Raw genomic sequence first — 26738 nt, 5'->3', positions numbered from 1 at the left:
ATACGGTGGTGAAAGACATTCAGATAAGAAATCTGTCATTAATTAACGTCTCATGGGGGTGTTATGCATTCATGTAGGAAATGACTGAAATGCTGCATGTTTACGTGAAGGCTAACAATACTTTCAACACAACATGAGTGATAATTCTTGTGAAAGTATGGTTGGTAATTCATTATTTCTGAACTGATGACATATCGAATTGTCAACCGAGACTCTGATGGTTTCTCTGAATCATGAAATATGATGTATGACAGGTGAGTTGGCGAGTTGTTGCAGGATTGTAACAGAGATGTATTAACTTTTCGAACAGCAAGCCCTTAGTTTACACTCCTTTAGAAATACAGGCTTTTCAGAATGTTGTAAAGATTTCTTTTCGGTATCTCACAGTTGATGCCATAAAAAGGGGTGAAGTCTGTAATATCTTATCTTTCGGCAACTTCTGTGTTCTAAGCATCGTTGGACATGTCACTAGTTAATGATTCCCTATGAAGGAATTAAAAAAAAAAAAGTTAAAAAAAGAAAATGACATCATACATTCTACATTTAAAAATATGAGTCTGTGTAAGTTTCAAAATTATAAATGAGAAATAGCAAGCACACATTATGTATATATTATGTAAACAATACAGTATATAAAAACATAATAAATTAATTAATAAAATGAATTTTATTTTGGAAAAATGTTTGAAATCCTTGTTTTACTCTGTGGCAGGTACGCAAGCATGTGAATGACCTGTATGAGGATTTGCGAGATGGACATAACCTGATCTCTCTTCTGGAGGTGTTGTCTGGTGACACACTGGTGAGTATTGTCAGCTCTGTCTTAAACATTTATGTGGGTTAAAGTTTAAGCAGAATACTTTTTATATCACTTTTTATAAGCTAACAATGTAACTGAAGGCGGCGCTGTAGATCCATCATCCACACCTGTCCACATTTGTGTGTGTGAGTGTGTTACTAATAAAGCAGGCCTTCAACACTTACACATTAATAAGCTTTGCTAATATTAGTGTTTTATACTTTAGAGCTTTAGAGCAGCTAACATCAGTGCTTATAGTGTAAACTGCTAAACTGCATGTATGTGTTTTTACACTACAAGCCGTTCAGAGATCACATACTATGTGCACTATTTACACTTCAGTTTGTTTTACATTAAGAAATCATCATGTATTTCTAGTCCGCTGTGTTGTCTGCCTGTTCTTCTGTAAAGTGATAAATTAATCACTTAATACTGCTTTCCTTTAAGTACTGTTTTCAAGTTGAGTTAAACTTTACTTGAATCAAAATGAAAACACTTCAAAATGAGCAAGAAGAGGCTGGTCTCATTACTGGCATTAGCACAGTAACACACTAAAAATTACAATCTTTCTAAGCTTTTTTTTCTAGTATAAAAGTAAAACTTCTTAGATTACAATACATTTACATGATACGAAAAGTGATCTTAGATATTCAGTCTTGTTTTATGAAAGAAAATGTAGGAACTATGTAAGTTTATGTTTAAAACAAAAATGTAAATTAATTATACAGTAAATTACTGGAAATCCTGCGTTTCAGTTTCAGAGATTCGATGTAGCTCTCATAAAAAAACAAATAGGACCATTGTTAAAATACATTTACTGTATGAGTATGGAAAGTAATCTGTATTTAAGTAAATTTGATGAAAAGTGAAAAAGTTTAGTAATGTAGTGTATTAATATAAGTGTGTGAATGTTTAAATTGAGTTTTAATTTTTAAATTTATTTTACTCACGGCTTAATCCCAAATTACATCTGTGTTGTTCCATAGTTTTAATGACTTTAATATCATTTTAAATATGACCCCAAACACGGTCACGGTCACGGTCAAAACAAAATGATGTGGAATATAGTTAGCCTACATTTATTCACTCCGTTTGGAAAAATTTAACTGATTGTCTGAGATTTCTTTGACTACTTTTCTTGAGCTGTTTACGGTTAGATCCTGTTATGTAATGAAGCCTTATAGAATACCAAAATTAATTTCAAAATATTTTTGACACTAAAACATTGTTGTTCTATAAAGCTGCTTTGATGCAATGCACAAAGCACTATAGAAGTGAAAACGTACATTATAGCTTCTCATGAGATTTTCCTTAGATGCTGCCCCTTTCCTTTTGTTCACACCCTCTTTCTTCTCCCTCGTGTCTTCTGTCCTAATCATTCTCTTCTGCTTTCTATGTCTTACGTGTCCACCTTTTTCTGTGTTTGTATGTGTGTCTTTTTCTCTCACGCTCACGTTCCCACGGTTAAGCCAAGGGAGCGTGATTTTCTGAAGACGTTACGGTTGGTGAGTGCGGCTGACGCATGCACGGTTGAGCGGCATGGACGTGATGATGATGATGATGATGATGAGGATAAGGGGGTAGGTGTGGACACCTGCTCTCCAGCCTCAGTAACAGATCTAATGTAGAGTGTCCTGTGGAGATTAACTTAGAGAAGCTTGACTTCTCATCTGTGGACTGTAGACATTAAGAACAGCAGTCAGGTTTAGACTTTGGATGGATCAACACTGTGTTTGTCACCATGTTGCTATACTGTATGTTGCCTCCTGAAGTTGCTGTGGAGTGCACTGCAACACCAGCTTGAACATTTCTTAAGACACTGAAGCTTGAGCTGTGAATTAAAGGCCTGATTCAAGTTCCTTTTGCTTCAAGAGTGTGTCAAAGACCTTGTGAATTCGGAAATGGAGTATATTTATAATAACACTGTTTATCTCTCTTAAGACCAATTATCAGATTGTTTTAGCACAAAATATTTTTTAATCGTGTAATTCATCACACAACATTTTGAACCAAGATTTGCAAGTCAAGTTGCTTTTGCTATGTAAACTGCATATGTAGAAAATGATGGAAATCAATGTTTTACAAAACAAAAGAATTGACAAAAAAATGTGAAATGCATTACTTCCTGAACCAAAGCCACTGAAAAAGGGCATGGTCACTGTTACACTAGAAAATAGTTTAAGAATAAAAAATGCATTTCAATCTTTTCATGGGGTCTTTAAAGCAGTAGTTTAAAATCTGATATTTTATTTCATATATTACATTTACAATTCTGCCATTGTTAAATCATGAGTAAAGATCATGTGACAGAAACAAGATTAAATTGAGACTAAACAATATTTTAATAGAAAAATAATAGAAAATCATGACTTCACATCAGTCCTTTATTTCCAGCCCTCCTGAGCTGTTTCTTTCAATGTCGACACAAGCAGTTTTCTTCAGGTCCATCCATCATTTGCTCAATTGTGGTCAATTCTCTTCAGGTCTACCCACAACACTGGATTGTGTTAAAAGTTGATGATGACCATTAATAAAATGCACATCAAGAAGCATCTCAGCTCCATTGTAAGAGTTAATGGAGGTTTTTTGTGCATTGGCTGGACACTGGAGCTTTTCACCAACACAAAATATTCTTTGTCTCTCTCCATCTTATCATTTCCCATCTTACTGCTTAACGCTTGGGTCTCGGCCCGCTCCATTCCTGGCTTTGTGCTCATTTGAGGCATCTTATAACTTATAACCAGCATGTAAAATTACAATTGTACAGTAACAACAATTGAAGTTAGTGTTTTTAGGAGGATCTTCAGTTTAAAGCTATGAAGTCAAACATACTGATATTTTTTACTTTAGTTACGGGTTTTAAAGCTTGACTAATTTTTTTCTGTGAAGGACAAAAGTTTAGAATTGGATGAGCAAATGTGTAGGCATGTTATTTGCTTATAACAATAGTTAATAGTGATTTTGTTTGTCAAGTTTAAAAAATACTATAAAAGTAGTCTGAAATCGCCTGAAATGTCATCCATAACTTTGTTCCTATTTCCAAACTTATATATTTGTAACTATATATATATAACTAAAACTTTAAAGTGATTGATATTTTGATACCTTCACAGTTTGCATCAGGTGTAATGTAATTGACAGCCAATGCCATTGATTCTCGTGATGAAGAATAAAACTCCTTTTGTGTTCTATTGAAAAAATAACAGCATACCTCAGAACTTCTGTAAATAATATCCACATTTTCAGTTTTGGGTGAACTGTTTCTATAATCTCATAAGATTATTATTTTTTGTTTCTTCAGAAACTACAAAAAAATGTTAACTGGTCCCCAGAACAAGTTTTTTTAGGTGTTAGTCTGGCACAGCCAAGCAGGATTTCTCTATTCTTCTCTCAAAATTCCCAAAATACATAATTTTTATATAATAAAATGCAACAGTTGAGTTGTTTTATAATAATCAGATGGTACGGTGAGTGTTTGGTGCCGAGAGTTCAGCTGTGTCACATATAATTTATACTGATGATATTTCCTGTCTGTCGCCCCTCACAGCCACGGGAGAAGGGCCGCATGCGCTTCCATAGACTCCAGAATGTACAGATTTCACTGGACTACTTAAAACGCCGGCAGGTGAGACCACTGAAAGTAGTAACGGTTACACGCACACAAGGAGACCAAAATGCCAAGCATCTATAATGTAAATGGAAGCCGTAGGAATATACAAAACATGACTGTACTGTCTTTTACAATAAGTGTGTATGAAATATCAGCATTTTTTTACTTTTTAGGATGAGATTAAAAAAATCATAATTTGGCAAAGCCGAGTATAAATAAATGAATGAATAAATGAATAAACCTAGTTTTTGTTTTCCAACAATCTGTGAAGATGTAAACAATGAAGCACCTGTTCTTTCATTCTGACCTCTAGGGCCCTCTGGTGCTCAAAAAGTACAGAATATTTATTATGCTGTAAATTATGTTTATGCTTATGCTGTTTGCTCATTTGTTATTAGATTAAATACTAATTTTATTTATAAAAGTACAATATTAGATTCATTAGACAGTTGATTAAGATTAGAGTAGAAATTCATTAAGCAATTCCGAAACCATTAGTCTTACATATTTTAATATTGATATTTAGGTTTAAATTAATTGTCAACTAGAAACACATACTGTAACTTCACATGTATGCAGAACAGTGCACAATAGTAAATAAAGTCACTCATGATAACATCCTTGTGTTAACAGGTGAAGCTGGTCAACATCAGGAATGATGACATAACAGATGGAAACCCAAAACTGACACTGGGTTTAATATGGACCATAATTCTGCACTTTCAGGTGAGTGGAGGCTGGCCTTGTTTTAAGATATTTGCTTTGTTTTGTGCAATGTCACAATGTCAAGAGATTATACTTTGTGTTGTAGCTCATGTTATGATAGTGATGTAATAGTGAAGTTAGCAGTTCAGCCCATGACCACAAGAGGTCAGACAATGCTTGTAGGGATGACTGCAAAACTACATGAGTTCATGGGTGTGCAGTTAGTCGACTTGTCTAAAAATACAAAGTATTGTATTTTATTTTAACTATTGTGACTGAAGCAGCAGTTTATAGTGTTGGCAAACACAGTTTATTTCTTTTGGCTTAACAATGGCAAACCTTCAGAGTTTTATGTTTGTAGATAGGTAGGAGGATTTGTTAATGTTCCGGCTTCATCCATCTAAATAGCTAAATAAATAAAATTATTTAATATAATATTAAATATTTAACTGACATACCTCTGCTAACAAAGTAGAAAATACAGTTGTGCTTTATAAAACACAGACTTTATTAGTTATGGTTCTTGCAAAACTATGTAAAGCTTTAAGATATGAACCTCTTAACTGTTTTGTTGACTTTTTTAGATTTCCTTGATAAAATGATATCTTGAAATAAATAAATAATAAATGTATTTATTATAAATAATAATAAAGAAGTAAAATTGAAACATTTATTTTAAATTTAGAATTTAATTTAAAGATCAATATGCATCGGCAGAGATCTGATTATCAAGTCACCCTAGAATCAGCCCTGCTGATCACCTAGAAACACCCTAGCAACCACCTTCAACGTGCTTGAATCACCATATACTGTAGCTTGAAAACATTTCAAAATCCAATGATTCAAATCACACACGTTCTCTATAGACCATTTAATAGGACACGCGCCCGTCTGTCCCCTAGTTAACTTCAGGTTTGTTTTATGCTTGTGTATTATAATATAACTATTTACATTTTATTCTATTTTCTTTATGTTAATATTAATTTGTATTATTATTTTTCTGTTTTATAATTGTATTGAATAAACGATTTGTTGAATTTTGTTGTATGTTCATTTTATTAAATGAACAATATGTTGAATGGGCCCTGTAGTTTTGACACATTTAAACAAGCCGTATGATACATTATTTGACATCCAGCGGTTGAGCTTGGTATCGCAGTCTAAATTAAAAATTTTGGAGAGAGAATTGTAGCCATGTAACGGTTCTTCTTGATTTCTTTTGATTTTTATCAGAAGTAATCTACAGGCACTCCATTGATTAAAGAGTACCTAGCATATGTTTTTTAGGTCCTACTTAGGTTTATGGAGTGTCCAACAACAAGTTTATGTACATACAATGTGTTTAAACACTATAATGTCGTAATAATAGGCAGTTATTCGTACCTTACTTCTTGACTGACTCTCAAATGATTTGTTACGCGATTCATCCGTCTAGGCCCCGCCTACCTGCTTACCTTGTGTCATGTGATTGGTCAGATGGTGTAGTCTGTTGTTATTGGTCAAACGCGTTCATCATTTGTCTCAAATGGAACCCCCCTTCCATCATTACAAGATTACGGTTTACATGTGGTTGGATGTCATGTGTATTATATGTGTAGAAAGAGATGGCGGCGATTTTACCTTACCAATTTGAGTCCGAGTCTGACGAGGAAGAAGACGCTAATCCACAACAAACTCCACCACGACTGGAGCAGGATGTTTGTCAGTGGCAAGTGACAACTCTTGTCATTAAAACTCCCAGTGTGACAACATGCATGTTGTGCTTTTGCTCCTCAATGAAATAAAATATTATTAAAATACGTTAGTAATACTAACATTTCGTCTTAACTGTGCGTTGTCATGGTACATAGAGCATTTCAGAAAGATGACGTTATGAGAAATGATATATATGGAACCCAAATATATCTATATAGGTGCAAGTGCGGCAAGTGTGTCAAAATGCAAAGTTAATAGCAAGATAAATAAACTGTATCACCCCAGAAATAACGCTACATGCTAATGTTAGCGTTATATGCATTAGCTAAACACAGACATAAGGTACGAAAATATTTCTTGAAGTTAAGACAAAAATCAGAAGTCACACTTACACGTTGGGATTCGCTGGAGCTAACAGGTCCAAATAGAGTTTGTATTCACCCTCTTTTAAGGATCATCGTTTCACATAACCTGCAGTTAAGGCGCCAAGATTATTAAACCAATGTTCGATGAAATGACGCGCCCACAGTACAACCCTGGGGTTATAATCCTTTGGTATTGTTGGAAAAATGAATTGTTACTATTTTTCCCTCAGACTTTCTTCCTTTGGTAGTTGAAATAAGAACGACTTAAGCCTGGCTCAGACTATAGGATTCTCGCCCAGATTTTACCCCGATTTCCCCTCCCGAGAATCTTTGAAAAAATCGGGCCTAAAAACGCGATCGGGCCCGAGAATCGGCCCAGATTATCACGTAATGTGAGGCGTTCACAGATCGAATCTTAGAACTCCCGATCTGCTCCGAGAGAAATCTTAGCCGATCATATCAAACATGTTTGATATTTAGGATTTTAAATCGGACTGATGACGTTGGTACTTTCGCTACACCCAATGAGAAAGATCTGAAAGTTGACGGAGATGACTGACAAGCCTTTAAAAATATCAACCGTAAAAGCTCCTGCAAGGGTACGTTGTACAGCGAAGATGGAGGAACAACGTGTGGCAACAACAGGATTGTCTTTATAATTTATCCTCAAAAATATACCACAACCGCATAGATAAGGAAAAGAGCTGCAGGGAGAAGTCACGTAGGTTTAAATGTACCGGGTAAATTAACTGCTAACGCGCAGCTTGTAGTTTCGTTCAACAGATTGTTATTTGTCTATAGGCACACATACATGCGTTTATGTGTTTTTTTTGCTTTATCTTATAATCACGTTAGCATTCATCTTTATTCTCGGCAGCGACAATTGTTTTCTTCCGTTATATATGAACATTAAACTTAAGCTACTCGCCCAGAGCACAGTCATAACTTCAGCCCAAGTAAAAAATCATATAGCACCATCTGCTAAAATACGATACCGCGGCTTTGGACCGACAGACAGAGAATCATTCAGAGCGACAAAGACTCTGTTGAGAAGAAACAGTTTTGCTACAATAAAGTATAAATCCTTTGCTAACTGCTACAGAAACATTTGCTTTTCACCGCGGATACGCCGTTGTAGCCCTACAGTTAAAACGGTACAGTTACACACTCTAGAACTTTTGCATAGCCGCTGCATTTCCTTCATCTATCGTGGAAATACACTTTTTTCATAATAGGACAAATTGATCACGTGAAATTAACTGCGATGTCGCTTTGTTTACTTCTGTTTCCCGGTGAGATGACGTAAGAGGCGTCCTCTGGTATGATAATCTTAATATTATCCTGTATTTGGGTGTCTTAAAAATGTCTTTTGATGTGCAATTATGATATAAAAAAATCCAATCAATTAATTTTTATTTTTGCACTTGCAACATTTAGTCTTATTTATAAACACAACTTTACCCCCAACGTTTTCTTCTCTGGACATTTCACATTCATAAATGCAAGTTTACAAAGGGCAAACCTATTTTTGTAGTGCTTGAAAAAGAGATTCAAATATAGATGTAATGCCAGGTTTAAGATTTTACATAAGAGAATCTGATAAGATTCTCCTTATGTGTGAGCTGCAACCAGAATTAAAATCTGTCAGGATTTTAAAACTCCTGTAGTCTGAGCCAGGTTTAGGATTGTACATAAGAGAATCTGGCAAGATTCTCCTTATGTGTGAGCTGCAACCAGATTTAAAGTCTGTCAGGATTTTAAAACTCCTGAAGTCTGAGCCAGGCTTTAGTGTCACACCGCTGAACACAGGCTCTAGACATGATACACACTCAACACGAACGAGCGACAGTGTTTGGGGGAGGAGACATAAGTTTTCGCGGCAGTCTCAGCAAAACATAGGCGGGGACTATGTATAGTGACGTAGATACGCAGGTGAACTATTCCACGTCTCGTTTGTGTGATTCAGAGTCGACTTCCATTTTTACAAGCAAATTACTTTGTTATTTATTCACCTTCGGACTTACAACTTCGCAGACAGCTTACTTTCAAACACGGCAACAGAACAGACTGCATGAAATGTCATTTTCATGATCTCATGCTACGTACTCTTTAAATCGTTTTTTTATGTTGTTAATATGAAACTGTCTATTACTTCCAGACTTCAAGGCTTAAAGGGGTGGTGCAACGATGTGTCATGCATTCTGACCTCTTTACAATGTTAAACGTGCTGTCTTCTCATGCTTAACATGGTCAACTTGTAAAAAAACGAGTTTGGCGCATTACGTAGTATTTATGTGCTGGATACACTCCCCCAGCGATCATACAGGTTTCGGAAAGTTTTTCGAACATATAAAATTTCGTAAGAATTTTTCTTAGTCCCTTATTGGACAATTCTCCCGGAAAAGCATGTGGCGCGCCAACACGGCAGCAAGGGGAGCTACAGAAGGAGGATGCGCAGATGTCACCTTCACTTGTGTGCAGGAGAGAGAGAGAGCATACGTTCACGAAGTTCAGGTGTTTGTTTGTTCACTGCATTTGGGTGATGAATGTTATATAAACTGTGGACATAACGCTGGATTTGGAGATGGTTTGAAACTGATATATGGAGCCGTCCCGGCGCTAAAAGATGCCGGACATGAACCGCATGTGTTGAGTGAAACTGATGTCTGTGTTTTGTTGACAATGGGTGCGCACGTGCTTTAGTTCAGTCTACCCCTCCCCATAGCACACACCGTATGGTTTTGGAAATAATCGTACAGCTGTATCTATCTTTCATAAATTTGCTCAAACTAAATACTCTTCGAAGTTACGAAGTATGCAATACTACTCTATAGGTACTCAAGATTAATATGAGATTGGGAGAAACCGTGTGTGTTATGGCCGCTTTAAAAGACTTTGTCAAGCCATCATTCAAATAAACATGAGTTTAGTTTTCTGCTGTGCTCATATCATAATTGTTCTGCTGATGAATTTGGTTATGAGCACAGCTTGTTGAATCCAACATACATGCTTTGGTTCACGTGCATTTGCTTGTAAAAAGTAGATAGGACTGTGGACTTGCTATGACATAAATAGCTGCCCAGAGGTGTTGCAAACATGGCCGCCGAGTGGTACGACTTCAGTTAATGGAATTTGGTTCCCATCAATTCTGAGCTCTTATTGGCTGCTCTTTTTTGCTTAATTAGTCAAAGTCATCCTTTTCAAAGTAAAAAAAAAAACTAGATTAGTTTATTTTGAAAAGTATATATTTGCACAATTATGTTTTTGTCTATTAAACTCATATATTTAAACACACACCTTGCGACCGGTAGTGTGTTTCTGCATCATCAATATCAACATTTATTAGTTTTCGTTGGATCAGCTTTTTCTTGGCTTGCAAAATCATGCACTTTTTTGCTTGATGATTATGTAAGTTTGAGTTAAAAGTTTACAGAAATTAGCTTTTAGTCTTTGTGCTGCAATATTTTGCAGGGGTACAGTGATATGAAGAGAATTTGTGTTGCAGCGGTCATAGGCAGAGGTCACAGCCAGAGGTCACACAGAGGTTTTTTTCGCAGCTGCAGGTTTTCAGGTCTGAGCCTGTGAAATGTACATCATATATAGTACAGTATATAAGACGTGTGGAAGAGTGCAGTCTTACAGGTTTCTCACACATGACACGTTCTTCAATATCACAGTTTTTTATTTGTTCAAAATGGACCTGACTGACATCTTTGGCCTCTACTTTTGATTCTCGGCACCTCAGCTCATGAAACCAATGTTTTTTTAGACGCCATGTCAGGTTAAAATGGATCAGCTGTATATAATGCGTCTAAAGGTCCTGAAGCCCCTAAAATAGTTCCAAGAGTTTGGACGCACAGTCGATCCTCCACCACTCTAGATGATTAATACCAGTCACCTCGTGCTGATGTTATGAGCGAAGAGTTTTAGCAGTAGCCAGAGAAGTCAGATCCGTATTAATTCACATCAGCAGGATGAAGACACCAGGAATGCAAGAAGGAAAGCTGCTCGCTCTTGCAAACCACCCTGACCCAGCCTTCCCGACGAACCACATCTAGATAACTTCTGAGCCAAAGGCTTTCAAAACAAGCCTAAAAATTGATAACCAAGGCATAGTGGAGGAATGTGTTAGATAATGCTTGGCTCATAAAACTAGCTGACAGGTAGCGTGGGGACGTGCCTTAGCACATGCCGCTGTCACTCCCAAGCGAGCCGTTGGGCATGCGGCCTGTTCCCTCATGATCCGAAGTTAAAGGGCACATACATAGAGTTGTTTTTGATGGCTCTGCCAAGACTTTAGTCTCTTACGGCTGATTTCTGAACGCTGTTCATATTTTTCGAGCGTTCTGGGAACTTCTTTTGAAAGTAGCCAATTTTAAAAAGATTTCCAGAAAATGCAATTATGCATTTTACAGTCATTTAGAAATTTTTGTATTTGCACGTCTATATTTTGGATATGGTATTGATTCATTTGTACAGTATCCACAGCTGGCATCTGAATACTGTCTGAACCGTGTTTGAACAAAGACATTCAGCTCTTAAGCCTTTATGTGGATTCAAATGCTTGTGGATATAGGTCTGGCATATACATATGCTTTGAAGTCAATGAATGAAACCACAATGAAAGGAATATGAAATGGTTTGTATATTGCCTAAACCAACTATATGGTTGCAACATACCAGTTCGTCTTTTCTTTTACAGTCGCTTTTTTTAATCAATTTTACAGATAAAAACAAGTAATATGTATGAACATATAATTAATGATTCCTACTGTGCCAACAGGAATAGAATCAGGTGTTCTGACTGGTTTTTAGTGCATTGCTCTTTGATTGATAGTAGGTTGTTGATAGATGGTAGGGTGCTGCTGTGCGGGGCGCTGGGGATTACTGGATGGTTGTCAGGTGGTTGTTTGCTGGCCCAAGTCCTAAGAGCCCACCCCTGTGGTCTTAATGATGTTCTGTCGGTAAGATGTGGCTATTCTGCATTTCAGTGTGGTTGCGAGGGTGTTGATAGGTTGGCCCAAGTTGGAAAAGCCCATCTCCATGTCTTAGTGGTATTCTGGTCTGTAGATGTCTCAGCAGACATCATTAATTTACTTTAAATAAATGTTTAATCATGTTTGCTGCGTTTACGTATTATAACCATACAACTGAGTTATGATGTGATATGCCCCCGTTATAATTAACATTTTGTGTCACTTTACATTTTATTTTCCTAGTTAAATGGTATTTTATATAACTACACAGTTTATTTATTAGATGAAATATTTTAAGATTACAGTAGAGTTTATATTACTCTTTATCAATTCAATTTGACTTATATGTTGCTTTTCACAATTTTGCATGGTTTCAAAGCGGCATTAGCTACAATTAGACAGTGGTTACTGTAAGAAAGAGAACTAAAGGAATAGTTCACCCAAATATGGTCACTATTGACTTGACCATAGTTCATTTTATCCTACAACAACATGTAAAGTCAATGGTGACTATTTATGTGAACTTTCCCTAAAAAGAAATGTTGATATCAGAAATAAAATTATATTTTGTATCACTGCACCGTTTATTTCGCGGATCAAAATCAATGTTTTATAATACAATACAGTTTATTTCATTAATAACCCTATACAGTTTATATTGCTAAAATTTTGTTATGTCACTTTACAGTTTATTTGACTAACAAAATACGTTTAATATCACTAATAACATGACTTCGTTCCATTGGTTTAAGTACAGTCAACTTGGCTTTACAAGTTGCAAAGATTTTTTTAACAGTGCACTGGGCACACTGGAGGTTTTGGCGTGGTTGTGATTCATGTTTAATGTAGTTAATGAGTAAAGAGAGAGTTCTGGGGCAGCACGGTCTGCGCCGTGCTATTTTTAAAGCCCACATGATCCTGTTGGAAAGGCTCAACATGCTGAGTATAGATTTCACACGGTTATCAGAAGGCATCAGATGGGAATCTGTTTCATTTCTGTCCCCTTTCCCCCCTCTCTCTACAACCTCTGACCACTCAGGACAAGCAGTCAGAATCGGAGAAACCCAACCCGAGCAGGACTGTGTTTACACATCACATGAGGGCTGTGACGTTACCTCAGCTGTGACACACCTCCGATGGCACAGCTGTGTTAGTTTTTATCGCTTGCCGGGCGTCTCAACCTGTTTGGTGTTTGTTCTGCAGTATGAGGGCAAAGGCTGACATTTCAAAGGTCACTGAGATTTCACTGTGGTGGCAGCGTGAGAAGAGAGGGCCGGGCTATGCGATAACATCGGCGAACGTGACACGCAGGAAACACAAGTGTTTTTGGAGTCTCGGAGGGAATCACGTCACGTCTGTTCGGCTCTGAAGGTATGCTGCTGGTCCTCTGTCATCACATTAGTAGCGTGACACATTCGAGGAAAAGGATGAATGCTTCCTGCTTGGATAAGAAAGTTCTTGAAGTTGTCAAACTTGTTTAGAGATTGCAGGAGGGAGTGAAATGTTTGTTTGACAGTCAGTGTTACAAACACAAGTGACCGGCATGGGTAATACGTGCGGATGCGTGAGGGGCTCCAAGGAGGAGTGTTACGTCGATCCAACGAAAGCCCCATTGAGTCCAGCGCCCAAAGAGCTCAGTGGACGTCGATACTTTCAGAAAAGGAGAAAGAGAAAGTCTGCTGAGTTTAATGCCATTGAGTCTATGAGGAGCCCTGCTACAGAAAACTGTATAAATGAGGATGCGGATGATGTTACACCCAGTAGTCATTATGTCAATCAGACAGATGATTTGATCCTAAAGCCAGATGAGGATCCAAGGCCCAGGCAGCAGAGCATTAGTCATGGGGTCTATGTTGGAGAAGTCCCGGTTCTCCGAAGTAAAGCCAGTGCAGGTGCTGCTCGGACAGACAACGAGAAAGTCAAACTCATTGTTGACCGTAATCTACATGGTGTCACCAAGAGCTCCAGGAGCATCATGCCAAAAGAGCTTTTGGGAAAGAGACAGAGACAGCTGAAGAGGGCAGAAAGTTTTGGGGCAGTGGAGCACATGTTCCGAACCACGAGAAGAAACGGCTCCCAGAGGAGCGAAGTGGAGAACTTGGAGGGACTCTCCAACATGATTTTGGATTCTCAAGTGCACAGGAAGCGGAGGAGGGCTCACACTTGCTCTGGATGTTTAGTTTCCCAGAGTTCTCTGGATGCTGTCCAACAAGATCCTAAGCATGCTTCTAAACACCAGGAGGTAACAGCAGTGACTGTCATTCTTTAATTTTTCATTATAGTTTAATGATTCAGTATGAAGTCTCAGTGGCTCGTTTGGCATCAAATTAAGCAAATGTTCAATTCAGTTCAATTTTATTTTATTTATATAGCGTCGTGTAACCCCACCCCAGCGAATCTATGTCAGTTTTTAACACGATTTGACTAAGACTGCCCAAATGTATACTTAGCTGTCAGTACAATTGCTTTGGAACCTGATGTTCCAAATATGGTAAGAGATGTTACATTTCTGTGCACTATTCGACCAATCACTACGCACTAGTGAACTGGCCAATCATAGCACACCTGGGTTTTCAGAGCAATTAGCTTTGTAAAATATCAGCGCGCTTCAGAGAGGAGGAGCAAAGAGGAAATACAAACATGCACGGTATGTGGAAAATACAGCGTTTTTAACTTTTAAAATCGTTAATAAACATTGTATTACATCTAATGCAAACAGTAATATTCGTTTTAGCAGCGTCAAATGACCCCTTTAAACCAAACTTTTAGGTCTATTGCCGGCTTAGTTTAAATCCTGTCTGGCTAGCGCGCTTCTCATAATGTTTACGTTACATTACAGTACAACCTTTAATAAAATGAGTTATTCCACGTACCACATAATGACCGCCATAGAAAACCACATGAATAAATACTAAAATAAATAGCTGTGCTTTCCTCATGATTACAAACAGGGCTCTGCAAATTACTCTTTTGGGTAATTTATTAACTTTGTAGGGACTTGCAGAAAGACTAAAAAGCTGTACTACTAATAAAAATAATAATTCATTATTTATATAATACATCGCAGGGGGAAACTACTCATCCACCACCAATGTGCAGCACCCACCTGGATAATGCGACGGCAGCATATTACACCAGAATGCCAGTTTATTGGTGGAGAGGAGACAGAGTTGCGAAGCCAATTAGTACATATGGAGATGATTTGGTAGCCATGATGTCTTGAGGCTAATTTGGCCAGGATCCCAGGGTTACACCACTACTCTTATTCAAAGAGGCTCTTTCATGACCACAGAGAGTGAGGAACTCGGTTTAACGTCTCATCCGAAGGACGGTGTTTTATTACAGTATAGTGTCACCGTCACTATACTCGGGCACTAGGACCCACACCAGCAACCTAGTTTTTCCTAGGAGGTCTCCCATCCAAGTACGGACCAGGCTTAGCCCTGCTTTGCTCCAGTGGGCAACCAGTCTTGGGCTACAGGGTGATATGGCTGTAGCGGCTAAAGAATAAAGACAAACATTTAACAAAGAAAATTGAACACAGAAGAAATTCATGAAATTCACATACCAATAGGGGTCTCTTCAAGTACCACTAGTGGTACCACAGTTTGAGAACCACTGCAATATTTTGTGCATACTGAACAAAATTCATTCACAGTGTGTTGCTTAAAAAGATTATTTTGCTGACTGGTACTGAAGTTTTTGTCCAGAATTTGCAAAATGATGGAAGTTTAACAAACAGAAAAGTTCCCAGCATGCATCGTGGCATATTAAGTTCGGTTTTGAAAAAAGTTTTTTTTAAAGGAGTCCTGTCTTATTCATGCAGTTGTTGTTGAAAATCCTTACTTGCCTGTTGTATTTAGAGTTGTTTTTTAATGAATGCTGTATTATGATTGTCACCATGATTGATGTTTGTGTTTCTGGTATTGAGGTCTAAATGCATGATCCCTTGCTCCCCTGATAGTGGATTCAACACAAACTGCTTGAGCAGTTAATGAAACCAGTGTTTTGGTCTGTCTTAATTTAACATCATGTTAGAGCATCTTTATAATGTAATACATATATTAGGAGAAAACTTTTGGTTTGGGAGGACTTAAATCCATACTTGAGTGAATTTATAAACTTGCTTTTTGTCCAGTTATTTCAAGTTGGTTCAACTGATTGATTATTTTTTTGTAATAAAAGTTTAGTTGAGATAAACCACTTGATCAAAAGTTGAGTAAAGAAGACAAAGCTAGGGGTACAATATTTTTTACAGTGTACAATGAAAACATATACGGAAACAATGTGAAAAATATTTGCTGTGTATTGTTAAATACTTTTAATATTTAAAACCATACAGAGACTTTTTAAAAGAGACTTAAAACAATAAATGTTCAAAATGGATTTCTGACAAATATACATTTATTTTAAGTTTATTTGGACGTTGAATTTGACTGGATTATAAATAAGATCCTTTTGTTTTTGTAACTCTTATAACATGTTAATAGCAATAGTAACTTATAAGGATTTTGTCTGTCATGCATGCAGATCTCGGACATCCACGTCACAGGAGAGTCCGAGGATATGACAGCCAAGGAGAGACTTCTGCTGTGGTCCAAGCAGATGACTGAAGGGTATGTTGGTGTCCGATGTGACAACTTCACTACCTCGTGGAGGGATGGACGACTGTTCAACGCTATTATACATAAGTACAGGTAACAGCCTGGCTTTGTTTAAGTGCACACAAAAATGTCATTATAAATCAAATGAATTTTCTTCTCAGCAGATGTCAAAAGCTCTCTTATTTTTAGCCCGTCCCATAACCTGCCATATAAAGACCACAGATGTTTTCATTTTAATATCCCGTGTAAGAAATGAAATAGGCCGTGAACACCATTGTATGTCGATTTTAACATGCTGTCTAGATGCTGTGTGTCAGCTCAGACAGAGTTTTAGTGAACAAACACTAACATCTGTGTTTCTTATTTCTATTTTTGCTATGATCAGCTGGTTATGAGTAATAACCTGTCCTTCCGAGTTTGACGAAATCTCATTTTACATGACTGTCCTCAGCAAAGACACAGTTTTTCACATGACATAGATTCTGAAGACTTGCTTCTTTGTACAGTTATTTTTATCAATCGCTATTCCTGTCAGTCAGGGAAGATTTTCTGCAGGTAGTGATTCTCATGAAACATATCAAAAACATGTTCAGTTTACATTTCACTTTAAAATCAGAAAAAAAATATGGGGAAGATTTACCTTTTTTAAGATAGTTATGTTTTGAATGGTAAAACTCTACTTGAAATCATTACTCATCATCGCTGGTAACCCCTATTCTTAAGAATGTCATAATTGTAGTACTAATATAAATGCTAAATGTCCTAATGGTGGTAAAACATGCTTAATTATTGTCATGCAGAATATTAATATTGCATGTATTTTTATTCCTATGTTGGGAGGTTAAAATTTATGTTTACCTATTATGCAAAGGTTTTAAAAAATATAGTAAAATCATCTTTCGCTCTTAATGTAGGCCTGATCTGGTGGACTTAAGCAGAGTACCATCACAGAGTAGCAGATCAAACTTAGAACAAGCATTCGGTGTGGCCGAGCAGCTCGGTGTCGCCCGACTGCTGGACCCAGAGGGTGAGTTTCTTCACACTTTCTCACCTCAGATACATCAGATGCTGAGCAGACATTTTGCGTGTCATTCAGAAGACACATCGATATGGATGAAATAATATAACAATCATATATATGATTAATAAAAGAATAATCATATGCTTCTGCTCTCATGTCATTTAATGGGTATTTTGTAACAAATCCTACTTAAGCATTTCTCTGTTTTTACATTTCCTGAATATGAATACAAATCATTAGGGATCTCTTAGGTTCATTTAGGAAGAGCTCACTTACAATCACGTTCTTATGAAAGTAAATGATTGGATGCGACCAACTTGACATAAAGGAGAATTACAAATTGCCCTCATTGTAATCCGTCAAAATGACGGAAGGCCTTCAGATTTTTCCATCACTGGTAAAAATGAAAGAAAATTTTCGGTTAACGCGGCCTCTGGAAAAAGCGGTTGTTTTATATTCTTTGTATCATCATAGTCTGTTATTTTATGTTCTTAACCAGTGACCTGTATTGCAATGTAATTTTAGGTAGGGTCAGGGTGGGCTTCGGGCAGTCTTGACTGCATTTAACAGAACCAACTTTAACTAAAAAAAGCAAGATCTTTTTTTTCAATAGCGGATTTCGATTTTATTAGCCTTTCTTGTATTTGTCATGCTGATTTACACCCCCCAACCATGATTCACCTTTAAGAGAATCTGATCTGACTTGCTGATCAGTCATCTGGTTATTATAAAGTATTCATCAAAACCCACATGTGGAGCAGACCTGCTGAACTATTACATACTTACTACAACACTTGTTTTATCAACAGACTAATAGGGAAATTCAGTTCTACAATCAGTATTTGTTACTAAAGATGTTTATAAAATAGCATGCTAATCCCTCATATTTTTGGGCAGATGTAGACGTGTCATCTCCAGATGAGAAGTCTGTCATTACTTATGTATCAACGTTATACGATGTCTTTCCAAAAGTCCTGGAAGGAATGGATGGCATCAATGCAAATGTAAGTATGATCAACTATCTGCTTTGTAACCCATCTTGTTGTTTTTGGGATTGTGTTTATGTCGTGTTATGTCTTACGGCTATACTTTCCAAAGTCTGTGATCATAGTTTTTCTGGTGCTGTATGATGGATCTATAGGCTTCCATTGGCAATACAGTGAAGCATTTTCTGTATTTTTTTCAAACAGGAGGACAAATTAATTTTTTTTGGGGTGTAAAGTGCCTAGCAAGAGATGTCATATCTAGTCTACGTCATGTGTTTATTAATCATCATGCTGGACAACTTCTACCTTTTCTATTTTCCTAAATCAGAGTCACATTTCCAAAAACATGAAACTAATAACAACAAGCATGTGATTTAGAATAATTGTCAAATTAAGGCAAGGCAAGTTTATTTATACAGCATATTTCATACACAAGGGCAATTCAAAGTGCTTTACATAAAATGATTGACAGAAAGAAATAAAAAGTATCTTTAAAATGCAAATGATTTAAGATCACAAATAAAACAGCAATAAAATTGATTAAAAATGTGAGTGTTTATTGTAATAATCTCCATAAAAGGGAAGGAAGGAGGCGGGAACCGGCAAACATTTAAACATTTAATAACAGAAATAATAACAGAGGGGCCGCCCGCTGGCGAACAAAACATAAATACAAAACACAATAACATAAATATAAACTTAACATATGTTCAGGCCCGGTCCTCTCTCCTCGACGGTCCGGTCGCTCTTTCCTTTTATATGCTCCCTATCTCCTACGTGATTCGAGCCCGGTGCGCGCACAGCTGTCATTCACAATTCACAATTACTCACCGGACTTGAACCACGGTCTCGCCCCGCCTACTCTACTACATACCCCATCCCCCCTCACAGGCCGGGGGGTACCCCCGCGACTGTGCAAGCTCCATCCCTCGGGGGGGGGTGGTTGGTATGCAGCGACGAGACGAGACAATGGAGACGGGAGCCCTCGGAGCGACCGGAAAGAGAGAGGGGTGATGAGAATATATTTTACATTTATATAATATAAAAAAATTATAGTCCGGTTCCCCGACATGCTGCCGCTCGTTCCTCAACCAGCCGGAGTGCTCTTTCGCGGTGCCTTGCGGTGGCCCTGGGACTTCGGTGGACGGCTCGACCGTCCGCCCCCTGGCGGCCGGCGGTGGCTCCTCCTTTATATGGGAGTCGGGGCGGGTTCCCCGTCCCCTGCTCCTCCCCCTTGGGGGGACAGACGCAGGATCCGGCCTCAGGCAGGCGGTGGCCGCACTCGGCACTTCCGCCCCCTGCTCCTCCCCCTCGGGGGACGGACGCAGTCTCCGGCTTCTGGCGGACGGCGGCAACTCCCCCGCTCCCGCTTGGACGAAAGCCACCCCACCTCGACCCAGGGGCGTGGCAGCAAAGGTCGCCGTTCCACCGAATCTTTGACAGTGGCCGCACTGTGCACTTCCGTTTCCCCAGAGCCACCGCTTCGGGCAGCCACTGGCGGACGCCCTTCGTCCGCACTGCCCGAACTCTCTGGCACCGCGAGGCCACTCGGCGGCGAGGACTCTCCGACAGCATGTCTCTCCTTCCTCCCGGGTTTCGGCACTAATGTAGAACGATTCAGACATGGAAGGAAGGAGACGGGAACCGGCAAACATTTAAACATTTAATAACATAAATATAATAACCTCGACGGTCCGGTCGCTCTTTCCTTTTATTTGCTCCCTATCTCCTGCGTGAATCGAGCCCGGCTGGCGCTCATTCACAATTACTCACCGGACTCGAACCACGGTCTCGCCCCGCCTACTCAACTACATTTATATAAAAAGAATAAGAGGAAAACAAAAATAAATTAGAAATAGAAGTGCAGTTGATGTAAACCAGCACAGTGCTCAGGTTGTGAATGCACAGCTAAACAAGTGTGTTTTTAATCTGGATTTAAAAGTAGCTACTGTTGGTGAACGTCTGATGTCTTCTGGAAGCAGATTCCAGCAACGGGTGGCATAATGTCTAAACGCTGACTCGTCCTGTTTTGAGCTAACCCTTGTTATCTCTAACTGACTTGATCCTGATGATCTGAGAAGTCTGTTTGGTTTATATTCAATGAGCATATCTGAGATGTATTTAGGTCCTAGACCATTAAGTGATTTATAGACAATTAATAATACTTTGAAGTTGATTCTAAAAGTAACTGGTAACCAGTGTAAGGACCTGAGGATTGGAGTGATATGCTCAGATTTTTTTGTTCTGGTCAGAGTCCTGGCAGCAGTGTTCTGTATGAGCTGCAGCTGTCTGATGGTCTTTTTGGGAAGACCTGTAAGGAGTCCATTACTGTAATCCACCCTGCTGGTGATGAAAGCATGGACTAGTTTCTCTAAATCTTGGCTTGAGACAAAACATCTGAATCTGGCTATGTTTCTGAGATGGTAGTACGCTGATTTGCTTATTGCTTTGACATGACTGCTGAAACTAAGGTCAGATTCCAAAATGACCCCAAGATTTTTTACCTTGCTTTGTGTCTTTAGACCTCTTAAGTCAAGGTATGTGTTTACCTTGTTAGTTTCATCCTTGTTACCAAAAACAATGACTTCAGTTTTGTTTTTATTTAACTGAAGGAAGTTTTGACACATCCAGCTGTTAATTTCATCAATGCACTGGCAAAGAGAGTCAATAGTTCTGTAGTCATTGGGTGAGAGGGATAGGTAGATTTGAGTGTCATCTGCATAGCTGTGGTAGGCAATTTGGTACTTTTTCATTATTTGCCCAAGTGGGAGCATAAACAAATTGAAGAGGAGCGGAGCAAGAATTGAGCCCTGTGGAACACCACAAGTCATGGGTGTCCAGTCAGATTTATGGTTGCCTATGTTCACATAGTAACCTCTCCCTTTAAGGTATGACCCAAACCATTTAAGTACCAACCCAGAAAGCCCTACCCAGTTTTCCAGCCTATGTAGGAGTATGGTGTGATCTACCGTGTCAAAAGCAGCACTGAGATCTAGTAAAACCAGAACTGATATCTTGCCTGAATCAGAATTCAATCGAATATCATTACTTATCTTTATGAGCACTGTCTCTGTGCTATGATGCTGACGGAAACCAGACTGATAATTGTCCAGGTAGCCATTTGAGTTCAAGAATTTGGTCAGCTGATTGAAGACAACCTTTTCAATGATCTTGCCTATAAAAGGAAGATTTGATATTGGTCTGTAGTTAGACGGTAAGGTTTTGTCTAGATTGCCCTTTTTAAGTAGAGGTTTAACCACTGCATTTTTTAGGGACTCTGGGAAAGTTCCTGAGAGCAGTGAGGAATTAACTATTTTTAGGAGATCTGCATCCAAACAGTTAAACACTCTTTTGAAAAAGGATGTGGGAAGTGTGTCAAGGCTGCAAGTTGAAACCTTAAGATGCTGTACCGTTCCTCCATGGTTTTGTGATCAATTTTCTGAAATGCAGACAAAGTTAATAATTTCTGATGTACTGGAGTCAGACTGACCTGACTGCTGCATGGAGATTTGCTGATTTCCATTCTGATATTACTGATCTTTTCAAGGAAAAAAGTTGAAACTCATTGCATTTGTCATCAGAAAGCATTTCCCTGGGAACTTGACTAGGGGGATTTGTTAGTCTCTCTACACTTGCAAAAAGAGTGCAAGTGTTATTTATTTTGCAGTTTATAACGTTAGAGAAAAAATTCTGTCTAGCTTTGCCTAAATCAACATTGAAGGCATGCAGACTGTCTTTATAGATGTTATAGTGAACTTCAAGTTTGGCTTTTCGCCACATACGCTCTGCTTTTCTGCATGTTCTTTTCATGCTGGTGTGTTTCTCCATGGTGCTTTACGCATGCCAGTTATCGCCTTGACCTTTACTGGAGCAATGGCATCCATTGCATTTTTAACTTTTGCATTAAAGCTATCGAGGAGAACATCCATAGAGTCTGCAGATATACTCGGTGACAAAGACATAGCATTCATAAATAGCTCACTGGTGTTCTCATTTATGAATCTCTTTTTTATAGAGACGGGTCTATTTTCAGTGGCAGGACTGATTGATATATCAAAGAAAATACAGAAATGATCAGACAGCCCCACCTCTCTAATAATAGTGGATGAAATGTTTAGACCTTTGCTAATGAGCAGATCCAAAGTGTGTCCACGATTGTGTGTGGGACCGTGCACATGCTGGATCAGATCAAAAGTGTTTAAAACATTTAAAAGTTCATTTGCAGTGTTGTTTTCTGTCTTGTCTACATGAATATTAAAATCTCCAGCAATAACAAAGCAGTCAAATTCTGAGGAAATAGCTGATAGCAGTTCTGAAAAATCATCAACAAAGACTGGGGAGTATTTGGGAGGTCTGTAAATAATTGTAAACAGAATGCGTGGTGCACCTTTTAAAGCAATACTCAAGTATTCAAAGGACAGGTAGTCACCAAGTAAAACTTGCTTGCAGTCAAAGTGATCTTTAAATAGAGCAGCTATTCCTCCACCTCTCATAACAGCTCTGCAAACATTTATAAAAGTAAAGTTTGGGGGCCAGATTCAGTGAGGATTGTAGCACTACAACTATCATCTAACCAAGTTTCATTTTAGAAACATGAAGTCCAGTTTGTTACTGGTGATGAGGTCATTTCCCAAAAAGGATTTGTTTTTTAGTGAACGGATGTTTAAACGTGCTAATTGAATAGTAACTGTTTTTAGTTTTTTACCACTGGAATTCTCAGAGTGACGTCTAAAATTAAGATTTAATGTCAAACCATATGAGCAATAAAAGCAGAGATGATAGCTGGAGGTGTTGAGATGTCAGAATGACATCACTTACAAAGCCTGTCCCTCATCTGCTGTTTTACGTCTGATTCTTTTCTGAGGAGACAAACAATCATCTCAATGATTTACTCAAGATAATAGTCGAGTTTCAGTTAGTTTATTTTATTGTAATAAACTTTTGTGTGTTTTGTTACACGAGGCTCTGGTTTTCCTTTGCAGTGAGATTAAAGCATTTTAGGCAGGAATTAAAATAAGGTGCACGTTTGAACAGATTCTCTTGATTTCTTGGAGTCATTCACAGAACGGTGTTTCATACTGTCTGAAATATAGGAAATATTTCACCACACTCAGTATGCTGATGAAATCCTCTTTATTATTCAAGTTGATGAAAGCAATAAGTATCAGAACGACTGTGCTAATGCTTTATATACTGAGGCTACAGTAAACTATCCAGACCTTGAAATGACGTATGTTATTTGTGGCGCAGGATGTGGATATTAAATGGGTTGAATATCAGAACATGGTGAAGTATCTCAGCCAGTGGATCAAACACAATGTGACTGTCATGATGGACAGAAACTTTCCCAGCAATCCTGCTGAACTAAAGGTGAGACGTCTCAAATCTTCATGGTGTTATACACATAACGAATGGGAGAAGCATATTCACCCAGAATTAACAAACAAATTCTTCCTGGTTTATTTGCATTTTGGCATTATTTTTAGTGACAGTTTTACCCACATTTTCATCATTACAACAAAAACAAAAATTATTCTCAATGCTAATCATCATGTTGTTTTTAGAGGGTAGTTAACCCTGAACATGTTAACATCATGTAAGAGATGTTTTATTTTATATAAAGGTGTAAGAGAAAGCAGGTGCTTTAAGATTTTGACTGGTCATGTTGACAGGAATTGTATTTTTCACAAATTTCACAAATTTCAGTAGGAATATGTCATGTAGCTATTACGTTTTTAAAGGTCATAAAAACGTTATATAAGAACATTTTACAAGAAAAGTAAATTGTTTTGATGAATTATAGCCTGTCACGCTGAATGAAATTCAATACAACAGTAAATTACTGTGACATACTGTGACGTATACTTAGATGTGTGCTTTTTTGCTGTAATGTCCATGAGAAATAGTAAAGTCACAAATCAGTCCAAGATAATGCATTTTGTTTGATGTTGGTTTTGAAATATAACCTTCTGTAGAGATGATGTCATAAAAGATTCACCCTAAAGCTATCTTAAAGGGATAGTTCGCCCAAAAAGGACAATTCTGTCATCATTTACTCACCCTCAGGTTGTTCCCAAACGTGATACATTTCTCTGTTCTACTAAACACAAAGGAAGATATTTGGAAGAATGTCAGTAACCAAAAGGATTTACTACCATAATAGGGAAATTAAATACTATGGGAGTAAATTGGGGATGAGATCTGTTTGTTTACTGACATTCTTCCAAATATCTTCCTTTATGTACAGCAGAACAAAGACATTTATACAGGTTTGGAACAATCTGAGGATGAGTAAACGATGACAGAATTTTCATTTTTGGGTGAACTGTCCCTTTAACCAAATTGCATTTGATTTCTGTGCATGAGGAGTTTTTGGGTGAACAAGCCAGATAATTCTGGAGTAATGACATTTTTTCTTGAAAAAGTAACCAAGACCATCAGACCCGTGACTGTGACTCTTCTGTTAATGTTTGTATTATGACTTCACTCTTGATTTAGCTTTGACCCATTCTCTTTCCTTTTACAGGCACTTTATACACAATATCTTCAGTTTAAAGAGAACGAAATACCACCTAAAGAGAACGAAAAGACCAAAATAAAACATCTATACAAAATGCTAGAGGTTTGCATCTGTAATTTGTTACGTGCGCTGTATATATGTCCTATACACATGTTTGAAACTGTATGCTTTATGTTGGTACGTACTGTAGATGTGGATTGAGTTTGGACGGATTCAGCTCCCTCAAGGCTATCATCCTAATGATGTGGAGAAGGAATGGGGAAAGCTGATCGTGGCTATGCTGGAGAGAGAGAAGAGCCTGAGGCCTGAGGTGGAGAGGTATGAAAAATGTGTCTGTGCTGATCTGATGCATTTTAATGAATGTGTATAGAGATTAAAGAAGTGAGCCCGAGATAAGAATGTCATGTTATTTTTTATTTGAATTTGAACTTAATTGATAAATTCATTTTTTTATAGTAACGCTTTTAGCTTTGTTGCAGCAGTTTGGAGAGGATCTTTATTCTAGCATGGCAATGTCCCTGGGCACAAATTGAGGTTCATAAGAAATTAAGTCCGGTGTGACCTGCACGAATACCCTTAAATAATAACACGTTCAACAATTACCGGACAATAATGGGCTAAACAGAATGCGTATAAATAGTCCATGATGAGGTTAATGACGGTCAGGTGTGGGGATTACAAATGCGACACAGGTTTGGGAGCGTGAGGGATCATGGGAAATGTAGTCCGGGGAAAAACACTGGGAGAAACAGAGGGAAAATGTGACACGTCTACGGAAGTTGTTCCACTCGGCGGCCATGTTTGCAATGCCTCAGGGTGGCTATTTTCATCATAGCAAGTCCACAGTCCTATCTACTTGAACGGGAGACAGATATTTCTAAAATTTAGGCTAAAATCACAGTCAAACAGCATATTTTCAATCAATGGTTAAACATGACATGAACTGTATCATAACTTTGCTTTGCTAAGCTTAAATTGCGCTAAAAGTCACCTTGTCACCATGTCGCCTCATCTACTGCGCCTGCGCACAGGCTGACAAGCACCTCACAAGAGCCCTGGCCCAGAGAATTGTCAGTCTTTACTGATTGATGATTGGCTCATTTTACTGAAAGGAGGGACTTCCTTCGCGTTGCATTTCTCGCCAGTCATTGTAACGGCAGTGGCGCATCTTGTTAAAATTAATATCTTTGGCTATAGTTGATTTGTGCAGTGACATTTGTGATAAAGAGTGGTGCTGATGCTGAATGATCACAACCATTATCTCTTCTAACTTGCTCATCCTATGTTATTGTATATATAAAATATATATATTTTTAAATAAATTACATAAACGATTTGCATGGAAAAGTTTTGCCATATGCAGTAAGTATCAAGATATATTCAATATTATGAAAGGACTACAAATATTGAGATTTTTTTTTTTTGTTTTAGCTGTATTGCCTAGCACCTGGTATGAC

General features: G+C 38.0%; 1 protein-coding gene across 4 annotated transcripts in view; it reads left to right on the top strand.

Moving 5' to 3' along the window:
• The window catches only part of dst (dystonin), a 171242-nt gene that overhangs the window by 44196 nt on the left and 100308 nt on the right, over nucleotides 1-26738 (top strand). For all 4 annotated transcript variants that reach the window (XM_056760083.1, XM_056760086.1, XM_056760084.1 and 1 more), the window contains exons 6-14: nucleotides 713-802; nucleotides 4347-4424; nucleotides 5043-5135; nucleotides 16681-16847; nucleotides 17669-17781; nucleotides 18673-18779; nucleotides 24012-24131; nucleotides 25288-25383; nucleotides 25472-25599. In XM_056760083.1, the coding sequence (XP_056616061.1) occupies nucleotides 713-802; nucleotides 4347-4424; nucleotides 5043-5135; nucleotides 16681-16847; nucleotides 17669-17781; nucleotides 18673-18779; nucleotides 24012-24131; nucleotides 25288-25383; nucleotides 25472-25599 (992 nt within the window). The remainder of the gene's footprint in view (nucleotides 1-712; nucleotides 803-4346; nucleotides 4425-5042; nucleotides 5136-16680; nucleotides 16848-17668; nucleotides 17782-18672; nucleotides 18780-24011; nucleotides 24132-25287; nucleotides 25384-25471; nucleotides 25600-26738) is intronic.

This window comes from Triplophysa dalaica, chromosome 11, assembly GCF_015846415.1.
Source record: "Triplophysa dalaica isolate WHDGS20190420 chromosome 11, ASM1584641v1, whole genome shotgun sequence".
Taxonomy (NCBI): domain Eukaryota; kingdom Metazoa; phylum Chordata; class Actinopteri; order Cypriniformes; family Nemacheilidae; genus Triplophysa; species Triplophysa dalaica.
This window is presented reverse-complemented; position numbering and strand designations above follow the sequence as displayed.